General features: G+C 38.7%; 1 protein-coding gene across 1 annotated transcript in view; it reads left to right on the top strand.

Moving 5' to 3' along the window:
• Positions 1-294: 294 nt before the first annotated feature.
• Positions 295-11,941, top strand: part of SLIT2 (slit guidance ligand 2) — a 419,527-nt gene continuing 407,880 nt past the window's right edge. The window contains exons 1-3 of the mRNA XM_077814620.1: positions 295-506; positions 2,914-2,985; positions 4,312-4,383. Of these exons, the coding sequence (XP_077670746.1) occupies positions 295-506; positions 2,914-2,985; positions 4,312-4,383 (356 nt within the window). The remainder of the gene's footprint in view (positions 507-2,913; positions 2,986-4,311; positions 4,384-11,941) is intronic.

The raw sequence follows: 11,941 nt of genomic DNA, 5'->3' as shown, positions 1-11,941 counted from the left end.
CAGGGAGTGTGTGCGCCAAGAGCAAGTCCTGCATCTTCTCTGCCACCAGAAGGGCTACGAGACCCCGGCTCGCCCCCCCAGCGAAGTTGGTTCCAGGGGCGGAGTGGTGCCACCCTTCTTACCTTGCCAGGGATTTTTGGTTCCGCCTCGGATCGCGAAGGACTCCGGTTGCTTTCTCATACGCTTCAAGTTGCCCAAGTACTCGCTCCGCTGAGGAGCAGGAGGGCGGTTGTGTCCTGTGTTATCTGCGGGGCGGTCTGCCTCTCTCCCCGCTCCTCCCTGGCCCGGGGGCCAATGCTGCAGGGCTCGACGGCGGCGCAGGCTCGGCGGCGGAGGATGGGCGGCTTCGGGAGGCTCTCCCTGGGGCTCGTGCTGCTGGTGATCCTGAGCGAGGTGGCGGCGCAGCCCTGCCCGGCTCAGTGCTCCTGTTCCGGCAGCACCGTGGACTGTCACGGGCTGGCGCTGCGGAGCGTCCCGAGGAACATCCCCCGCAACACCGAAAGGCTGTAAGTAACCCCCAGAGCCACTGGAGCCCAGCGCCTCGCTCCCTACCCCATGCGCGCTTCGCCCTCCCCGGGGGGCTGTGGTATGTGGGGCGGGGGGCGCCGTCCCTCCAGCAGCACCCCAGTTGGCCGTGTGATTGGACTCTCCCATCCCTGTGGAGCCGCCTCGCTGCAAGCGCCTGGGGTGGGGCAGGTGACACTCAAACTCCCTGGAGGCTCTGCTTAGGGTTCAGACACTCCTGGGCCGGTTCCCGCTCGCCTCATGGTGGGCTCCAGGGTAACGCTAGGAGACATGAAAGAGGGAAACCATTCGTTCCACCGCCTCGCCTTTCCCACTAGAAAGGCGGCAGGAGGCGAGTCCGCCTCTCCTCTCGCGCGGCCGCCGGCTGCAGGGTGAGAGGAGGCGACACATAGGGCGGCAGTTTCCCCTGCGCTGTATGTCAGGGTGCCTCGCTTGTCGTCCTGCCCCCTCCCCGTGAATGAGGGGGGGGGGAGTTTTGTCATTGCCAATTAAACTTCGCTCCGGCTTTTAAAATGGGGGCAGGGAACCGGAGCCGGCTGGGACCGCTCGCCCCAAGGGGCTCGGCTCAGCTACCCAAGTTCTGCTTCCCTTTCCCGTTCCTGCGGCGTGTCCCTTTCTGCCCAGCTCCCAGGCGGTGTGCAAAACCAGGGCTCGGCAAGGAGGCCCTTGAGCGTTGGGACAGAGCGCCCCGGCGGCGGGCAAACGGCAATTAACCCCCCTACTTTCCTTTTTGCTACACTGCTTTTCGAAGGGAAGAGTGGAGGGAATTCCCGAGCAGATGCAAAGCGATTGGGGGGGGGGGGGGGCAGAGACTATATTTACACTCCCTCTTCTCCTAGGAAAAAGCTCAAATCCTTCCATGTGTCTTGGCCTCCGGACACAAGCTGCCCTTGCTTTCTCCGCTCCCCTTAAGCGGGCATATGATTTCACCCCAGTTACACATACTACTGCCTCAAGTCACAGCCTTGATTAAACTGTCCCTAGCCCTGATTGACTTCCTCCGCCGTCAAATTAGGATCCAGACCTAAAGAAGAGCTCTCTATGTATAAGCCCAGAGCTGCTCTCTCTCATCAACAGAAATTGGTCCAATAAAATATATTCTCTCACCCATCTTGTCTCTACTGTCCTGGGACCAACACAGCTACAACAATGCTGCAAACAAATTATGATCCATTCAGTTTGTGAAAAGCATACATAATATTCCTGAAAGAGCTGTTGGATCTAATACCATCCTGGCTTCTCCAAAAGCGGAAAGGGGGAAAGGAGGGAGAGAAGAGATTTAAAAAAAATAATTGTCACTTGTTTGTTTCATGCTATTCAAAGCAGTTTAAAGGTTTAAGTATAAACACATCTTACTCTAGCAGTGTCTGCACTCAGACAAATCCCAAAGTGATTCACTGTGATCTTTCTTGTGAAGAAACTGTGCGTGGTTCAGTGGAAACTGTTTCCTGCCACTTTTGCTTAAAATAACAATGTGCTGATTTTTCAAAAAGAATATTATAAATGATCGGTAATCCTAAGGTTAGTTTCTGTGTAACACTGTTTCCCTTATGACTTAGATCAAGGAGGATATTCAAGCCACAGCAAAGCCTGGTTTTACTTGTAATGATTGGAACCAGAGCCAGCTTAGTTCTTGACCTAAGATGCCAGAAAGAGGGGTAGTAACTCCAGAAGGGAAAGTGGTGCTGAAATCTGAACAAAAATGTCAAGGCCTGAATACTATTTCCATCATTGCCTCTGAGTTTGCACTTTACAGTCACAGTGGGGTTTCCTGAGCTGTAAAAGTATGAAAACTAAACTCTTCAAACATAGTATTATAAGGTAAATCCTTATAAATGTAAATCTTTGAAGATCAAGTCTTTTGATTCTTTCTAAGCACTGTTTGCCATAGGAAGTTTAGTAATATATTTATTAAATACACTGCAAAAGTGGTTAGTCAAATAAATTCCTAATTACTTGATTTCTTGACTTACCTGTAACTTGGTCGCAGTTTTTATACTTTTTCAGTTGGTACAGTTAAGAGTTTTCTGTCTAAATGTTGGTTGGTTCTAACTGTAGTTAGATACCAATATTACAAAAACATTAAGATACACTTTTGTGATAAACAAAATTGATGATTCCAAAACTTAGTGTAAACGTGAACTACATAATGGTGAATAGATTTTTTTATAAGGGTCTCTTCTTACAAAGTTTAAAACTATTAACTTTTAAAATAAACCAACTTATTGTCAGCAACTCACACAGAGCTAGTGTTAAGAATTAAGTATCAGGCACATTTAAGTTCTTGTTTGGTTTTAAAGTACTAAAGATGAACCCCAACAAAATAATAATTTAAATCCTCTGTTGAATGTTTGTTTCATTTTTCTGCTAATACGTGATTCTTTTTAGGGACCTTAATGGAAATAATATCACAAGAATCACAAAGACTGACTTTACTGGCCTAAGACACCTTCGAGTCCTGTAAGTTCTTGTTGTTACTTTATGCTGTTATGGTGTGTGTGAAAATTACATGATGTAGGTTAGACTTTAAATTTTCAAAAAGTTCTTTTAGCTTTTAAAAAGTAAAGCTGTATATTTTACCACATTTAACTTCTATGCTGCAGCATCTGAACTTAAAATAAATGGGGGCGGAGAAAAGCAATTATGGGGTGACAAAAAAGTTTGGAAAATGCCACAGTAGCAATTTTATATGTAGCCTCTAGTGATTTGTACACTTCCCTTAAAATTACAAATATAGAAAAATAAGTTGAGGCTTTAAATTGGTAGTTTACAAATGCATGAAAAGGGAAATCTTGTATTTTGGTTAAAAGTAATTGAAAAGAAACTAGCTGAGTAGACCGCTAGTTTAGGATTATTAAAACATATAGCTGAGTATACACATGTTCAGTTTCAAACTGGTGCAAAAGGAAATTCATGAAATGAAAGAAAATGGAAAGTATTTCTTAACCAAAGGCAAGCAATATCTATAACTAATCCCAACTCTTCAATTTAAAAATGTTTGCTTTTTCAGAAACTAAAACAATAGGTATTGTATCTTTCTGGATGGATTTTTTTAGTCTGGATAGCTTCACGTATATTGTTTAAAGGTCTTTACATTAACTTTTGCTGGTTATAAATTGATTAAATGTGACTTAAGTAAACTGTAATTGTGATTACTGCTATTTTATTCAGTGAAGCTAAATTATCCTTGGGACTGAATTGTCATAAGTGGAACAATTTTAAGTCTACAGAAAAATTGTAACGATCTTTTGTTTTAATTATACCCTTTAGATCAAAATACAAATGCTGATGTGTGGTGTTGTGGACATATTTCTACATATTTTCAGTTGATATATAGGTGTATAAACAGAATTGTGAAATATCCACTGAATAATTATCTTTTTATTTTCCCTACAAACTGTAGATCAGTTGTACGATATATTTAATTGGAGTTTTATATCATTGCTCCTTAGTAAATGGTATATTTTCTTACCCATGATCTTAATGTTCTTGAGCAGGTTTAAGATCTGCTTTTATGGTTTCCTTTAATGATGAAGAGACTGAGTTCCTCCCCCCCCCCCCCCCCCCCCCCCCCCCCCCGTTTGTGCACATGTGCCCCCAATGGAGTGACAGGGGTTCTAAATATATTAAATTGGATGTGAAATCTCACTCTGGAATAAGAATTGTAGAGTTAATAAAGGTGAAATGATTGCAAGCTGCCAGTTTCTGAAGTACAGCAATAGCAGGTTTTAATGCAGTCATAATCATAAAGCCGTTAAAACTCACTATATATATTCTACGTTTCAGTCAGCTCATGGAAAACAAGATTAGCACTATTGAAAGGGGAGCATTCCAGGATTTAAAAGAGCTGGAGAGGCTGTAAGTATTTTTAATTCCAAACATATGACAACATAACTTCTTATAATTTTGTCATTTCACTTGTCTTTCAGGGCACTAGATCTTTTGATTTTTATAGTCACTCTTGAAATGTTTGAGAAACAAGAGCCCTAGGCAGTTTTCAGAGAGTACCTACAATGGGTGGAAAATCCTGGCTAAATACTCTGAAGAAAACTGCAATTTACATTTTGAATCTAAAGATAACTTCTTGAACACTAAAAAAATAGTCTGCTTTGAATGCACAAGTACTTACGTACAAAACTTTTTTTTCCCACACTGAGCATGAAACTTTAAAGTTTTTTTTTCCCTCTAACCTCCCCCCCCCACCCTTTCTTTTCCTTGAGACAAAAGGTGAGATTTTAGTCTTGGTGAAATTTGAGTGTTCACAACATTGTGTAGGAAGAAACTTTATAATATTTACTTGATGCAAAGTGTGTTTTCTGTTCTTACAATATGGAGAAAAATGCTCAGCATGTGCATTCCTCTACCTCTGTTTTGTACAAAAATAATAAAATTTGTTGAAACTCTCTCCAGACAAAATATTTTTAAATGAGCAGTATATTATTTATTGGGTTCTGTTCCCTTAAAATACTTAGCTTTGCCATCTTTAAAACTGATGAATGGGTGAGGGGCGGGGGGGGGGGTGGAGAAAGAGTCACAAAACACTCAGGAGAAGCAGAAGTATAGAGATGGTAAGCAAAATACAGATGTCCTCATTAAGAATAGTAAATAGAAAGCTGAGCTCTGTTTTTCTTTAAAATGTATTCGCTTTTTGCATTGCTAGCTTTTTACAAGTTTCCAGTGCAAACTTTCCCAGGATACTACTTTTGGATGCTGTATATGAAAACAGTTAGTTGTAGAAATGTATGGATTATGTTGTGTACAATATTATATCTCTAAGGGTAAGATGCCTTTAGTGTATTAAAATTCTAATAGTCTGTAGAATGGGGTAAAATACACTACACTCTGTATGTGCTGAATACACTACAATAGATATGTGAGTATGTACACTCTGTATGTGCTGAATACACTACAATAGATATGTGAGCATAGTTTAGTAATACAGCAAACTACTTTGCTTTTTAAAACATGGGGCCCAATTCTGAAGGATCAGGCCCCGTATTTTATGGCTTCTTTTTAAAAGTACACTTTTGGGGTTTGATTTAGCCTTTCACCAGTGTAACCCTACCAACCTCTGTGGAGTTATTCCTGATTTACACAGTATAAGTGAGAAAAATTCAGCTCACATGTCTTCCTGATTTGTTTCATGCTCTGTATCCTTGTCTGGTGTCTGTAATATTTAAAGTAATTTCATGTGAATACAAACAGAAGGCTAGTGATGATCTTCTAACTTGTTAGTCAAAAGTTGACTTAGCAGCTATCCGTTTAACTGTAGAAATCCATTGATTACATAGGTTTTGATGAAGTATGTAGTTTTTGGTTCATTGTAAGGAATGATTTGTTTCAGAGTAGCACCCATGTTAGTCTGTATCTGCAAAAAGAAAAGGAGTACTTGTGGCACCTTAGAGGCCAACAGATTTGAGCATAAGCTTTCGTGCGCGACAGCTCACTTCCAATGAAGTGCGCTGTCGCTCACGAAAACTTGACTAACCAATTTATTTGAGCATAAGTTTTCGTGAGCGACAGCGCACTTCATTGGAAGTGAGCTGTCGCTCACGAAAGCTTATGCTCAAATTTGTTGGCCTCTAAGGTGCCACAAGTACTCCTTTTCTTTTTGTAAGGAATGAGTTTCCCGCCAGCACCTGCAAAGTGAAAATGCTATCATGTAACAATTTTGCTGCTCTGTCAGAAATTTGTAATGTGTTCTGACCAGTATATTTGAGAACTGAATAGTCAAGTTTTTTCAAAGCAATTGAAAAAAACCTATAATTTCCTTTCTTAATGCCTTATTTTATAAAGGAACTTGTATCTTTAAAAATGTGTTAGAATTTTATACAAGGTCAAGGGGCTAGTAAACCCTAGAACTTCTGCTCTTATGATATGAGAGGTAATATGCAGAACATATATTTAAAATATTCCTAAATCTGTTTTCTGGACCTTAACCTCAGAAAATGGAACAGCAGTATAGGTTGTACTGTAAGATTGAAATATTCATACTTATCCTTAGTCAAAGACCTCAGAAGGTCAGTGTCTTAATTGATTTGATGTTACTCAACTAATAAACTCAATGAATTGTTGTCTACAGTCAAAGTAGTTCATAATTCTACTCATTCCTGAATATCCTATAGTAAGGATCCTTCTTATGGTAAACTTAATTAGCTCTTTGAAATATTATTTTTATTTTTGTGCTACATTCCTTGAAAATCTGCTCCAATACAAGACTCTTAAATACAAAATCATGATGTGTTTTATTTTGGTCAGTGAGTCTGACTTCTTTTAAATGGATTAACTGATGTTACCTGTGTGAGCACCAGGAATAAGAATCTAAATATTTGATAGAATATAAAATTTAAGTTTCTTTGCTTTGGAATATTAAGCAAATTCTTACAAACGTTAACATGGATATTTAAGTTTTTAATCCATGAAAATGATTTTTCAAGACAGGTGCAACTAACATCCAGGTATTGGTTTTTTTTAACTGTGAGGTTTTGTTTTATGATGACACTTTTCAAGTAACAAACTGGGACCTTTGTATTTCTTTTACTAAACTTAGATACATTTCCCAATTAGATACTATATTGTCCTCTGTCTGGAAGCTTTTACTTCTCTAATGGTATTAGGTTTTTTCTATTCTGCTGCAGTCCAGTCAGATGTTTTTAGGTGGGTTGTAGTTTTGAATGAAACTAATATATATGCAGGATCTCTTTAAATCACCCCAGCTGTTGGCTAAGAGCAAATATTTCATATTTGTGAGGAAAAGCTGAGAAAATTCCTTTTGTTTACAACTGCCAAGTCCATCTGATGGAGGCACATTGTTATCTGACAGCCAATTAATCTCCTTGGGATTCTGGAATCCCAAACCATTTCTTAGGAAACTTATGGATACTCTCGTCAAACGTTTCCCTTTTCATACATAAAATAGCGAGGCTGTTGTGTTTAAGGATGCATAATCTTTAAATGTAGAATGCCACATTTCTTAGTGAGCAAGCCTAGCTACTGTCAATCATTTTTGGTGTAATATAACGGTTTTAATATTGTGAACAAAGTGCCACCGAGCCATTGGCTGTGGCTTACTTTTAGTTTATTTATAAGCTAGTTACATAAACATAGACATCATCTGTGTCAAATGTAATGTCTTTTGGTTGTGCTAAAGTTTTTAATGAGAATTCCAAATATTACATATAAGATATATTAAGTAATTATCTAACGACTTACAAAGAGGATCACCCTCTCTTCTTCCCTTCCCCAGATAAATAAATCTCCAGATCCTCTGAAATATGAGCTGCTCAACTTGAACTTGCAGACCAATAGTTTCATAAATACTCCTTATGCAAATGAACCCATGTCTTCCATGGAGTTGCTTGGGAGAGTAAGGACTGGTGTGAGTACTATTTTGCAGGTTCATTTCTGCAAGGTGCTGATACCCTTGTATCCCATTGACATAACTGGGAGTTGAAGGCACACAGCACTTTGCAGAATCAAACTTTGTGTGGAGAAGAGCAAAGGGAAAACATTCCATTTCTTGAGCCCTTTCTAAGCAAAAACAAAATAAACTACCAAGGAAGTGTCAATACAACTGTAGATTAAATAACATCTTGATTTAAACAGTTAAGAACTTATTTCCAGCCATAATACAGTTTCATTTAATAAGAAATAACATTGTCGTATAATATTATGCACATATGGTGTTATGTACAAACCTCTAACAAGACCCCCATTTACGTTTTGGAAAGTTAACTATAAATTCTGTGGCATTCTAGTGGACATTTCATGACCGCGTCAGATTTAAAAATTGTTCTTTGTTTAAATAAAAATGGATTAGTCATTAGAGTAGTCCCATCTTTTTATATTAAATGCAGTTTATTTTATGCCATCTCTGCATTCTTGGTTCTCAGTTGGCTACAGATATTTGTATTGATAATGCCTAACTGCACTATAGAATCTAATGGGACAAGGCAGTAATAGAAACTGAACATTTTAGCAGTTAGGAGGGGACCTGGAGCTTTTGGTCCGGAAAGCCTGAGAGGAGGGAGTTAAGGATTGTGAGGTAAGCACCTTAACTGGATGTTTCTACTCAAGTGATAAGCAGGGAAATAGTTAACTGTTGATATGGAAACTGTTGTTTTAGGCATCAGTGTTCACAGACCATTTTGATTAGGGCAGTTTATGCCTCTCGGCCATTGTTTCAGGGATATGAACAAATTCAGGAAGAAATTACCACACCTGATAACACTCGATTCATGTTTACAAATATAAGGGCTAGAAATGTTTGAATGGTACCTAGAAACCCCTTAATTATGTGAGTAGCCCCACAAATGTCAGTAGGACCAGTTGAAGAGCATGGGGGCCAGAGTGTGGAGCGAAAGGAGCATGTGAGAGGATCAGAATCTGGCCTATAGAGGGTTTTTTAATGGAATACTTGAATTATGGAGCTCAATTATGTACCAAGGAGTAAACTCTGGACACTTCCGTCGCCGAGGAAGAGGTGTAAATTGCTAACAATCACTTTCTCTAGGCCTGTATTAAAGAATAATCAAAAGCGTTCTGTGTAGATTTTTTTTTTTTGGCTTTGGTTTTTATCGGGGTAGTAGAAAGAATGCAAGACGAATAAGTAGAGCAAGACTTCAGCTTCCAACAGGCAACTGTCTAGTGTTCTTTTATTGAGATTTACTGACCAAAATGGAAAACTAGGAAAGATCATGATCAAGTCATGCCATATGTCCAGAGGATGTCTTCCATGGGTGAGGAAATGCTCACTGGGGGAAGCAGCAGGCTGCTGAGAGGAGAATTGGTGGTTATGACTTCTCCCCTTTCTGAAGATGTAGTGCAGAATGTGACGGGCAGAAGTACTCCTTTAAAATGACAATGCAAACACTTATGCACATTCATAACTTGAGCTGCATGAGTCAATTGACTTCAAGGGAGTACTCATGTGAGTCAGGTTACGTGAGTGCATAAACGTTTGCAAGACGAAGTGTTGAAACATAAGATGCAAACTCAAAGTACTGCTAGCTCAGACATTTTAGAAACCACTTGTATTTGCATAGGAGTTGTCAATAGCACTTTATGTAGAAAGAAACCATTGAATGATGTTTTGCTACTAAACTTAACTGTTTTCATAATCTAGGATGCAGTCTGTTCACTCTAATTTGTCTTGTAACAGTAAAGTTTTAAATATGATTGTTTAAAAGTTTGAATGAAGAATGCTATAGTAGTGAAATCAAAGTTATTTCAAACTTTTATGTTCACTGAACTTCAATAATATGTTTTTTACACTTTATATATTCTGTATTTCAGTCTTGGGAAAGATTAAGTTAAAGAGCTAAATATTCTGTTTTGTGGCAGATTTCATTCAGTTATTTCTAGAGTAACAAAAGTGGTAGAGAACTACTTAAATCAAAGTGTGTGCATGCGTTCAGTTATGTTAGGGAATTGTGTATTTGATGTAAATCTGCCTGTAGTTGTCGTCTACTCAGTGTAATACCATGGAAAGGAGAGGTGGTGGGGGAGTAGCTTTTTCTAAGAACAGGCTACTTGAGAACTAGCGATGAAGGCAGCACTTACATGAAAACTTGAGGGTTTGACCCAGTAGTACTAAGTTGCTACAGTTTTTAGTTCATGTTTTGGACAAATAACTTTAAATTTGTAGATGTTCAGATACCATGGTGATGTATGAGGCATTGTCGCATACATTATTTCAGGTACACGCTTAGCTGTAAGGAAAAAGTAGGATTTCCTTTGAAGAACATTACTTCGCTCTATTCCATAGTTTTATCAGAAGAAAAATTGTAAAATTGTGACAAGTTTACAGCTTGTATAACAAGGGTGTAATTCTAACTTCAAATGTATGGCTTTATATCACTGAATTTTAAAATTCTGATACTGCACAAAGGTCTTTGAGTGCAGTAGCTGAATTTTCAAGATATGAAATATGGACAAGAGTATCTTGTCTGAGACTAGAATGGAGCCCCTAAAATATAATGCATGTGGACTGCATTAGGAGGTATTGCATTGTACAGGCATAAAATTGAGTTTTCATATAACCTTTAAAAATACATGATTCAAGTGAAAATATGGCTTTGTAAAAACATGATTAATTCAAATAAATAGGAAAGTTTCTTAATAGTATAAGATGAAAACAAGCCCCGGTTGGTCAATATCAGCTGTTGGAACTGAATCAGTGAGGGGTAGTCATCAGAACATAGACTGTGAAACGTGTAAGATCCATGATAAGCTGTGTAGACCCCTAACTATTCTTATTTGGCTTGCAGAGTTTATAAGGTTTGGGCTGTATGTCTCTTGCAAGGGTTCCAAAATATCTGAGGCCACATTATTAATGGAGAAATACTTGATGTAGTACCTAATACTTTAATTTATTATATTTTTTGTTTTTTTTAATGTGCAGGAGTATGTGTCTCCTCCAGACACCTCTCCCCCAATATGTGGAGCTGGAATAGAAAGCTGATTCAGGTCACTGCATTAGGGGAATTAATGTAGTGAGTTTTCATAGTAACAGTCATGACTCTAGCACTGCTAACTAGTATTACATTCGCAACCATGATAATGGGCACAGGCTAAAGAGTGTATATATACTAGCCTTTCTTTGGGTATTGATCTATGATACAAGTTTGAAGTTTTTATCCGTGGTATTTGAGTTGTGATAGATGAAGAGTAATATAATTTCCAAAAGAGGAAAAACTGGTGGTATTCTAAGTACCATAAACAGTATTGACAACTCCAAGCATTCATTAATCAGACTCCAAGAGAGTTTTAAAATTACATTTTTGTTTTTAATTGGCATTTTGAGTTTTGAGCCTTTATAACTAATGTTTCAAGAATTTTAGCCCTTTTGATTCCAGAGAGACTGGTTTTCCAATGAAAGGTGAAATTCTTACATAATCCCATGACTCCAGGATCTGGGGCTTTAGGGAAAAAACAAATGTAGCAAAATTTGCAATACAATTGCAAGAGTCAGCAATGCTGTGTAACTAAAAGCAGCTTTTCTGATTAACCTCAAACTTACAACCAATCTCGAAATAAGCATAAACATGAAATTCCAGAGGGAAAGGAGATTGTGTAGTTTGGTGATGGTGGTGTAAGTCTCCATTCTAACCCCAGTATTGCTGTTTTGCAGACTTAATCATTGAGTCACTACTCCAGCTTTTATAATTCATGTGACTACTGTGATGACTAAATAATGTCTTTGTTTCACTTTTTTGCCGTAAGAGGCATATCGTGCTACCTTTTTCAGATAGTCCTCAAATAGTCCCAAGAAAATCAACTCCCTGTGGAGTAAGGCACTACTCAGTGTGAGAGGTAGGGCTGGCCCTAAAACTATTGCCTGAAAGGAAGTTGCACTGGATATTTGTTTTGTAGTAGCAAAACTTTATTTTGAACTAGATTTTACATTCACTGAACA

Source organism: Eretmochelys imbricata, chromosome 4 (assembly GCF_965152235.1).
Source record: "Eretmochelys imbricata isolate rEreImb1 chromosome 4, rEreImb1.hap1, whole genome shotgun sequence".
Taxonomy (NCBI): Eukaryota; Metazoa; Chordata; order Testudines; family Cheloniidae; genus Eretmochelys; species Eretmochelys imbricata.
Note: the sequence above shows the minus strand (reverse complement) of the source record. Positions and strands in the feature narration are given on the sequence as shown.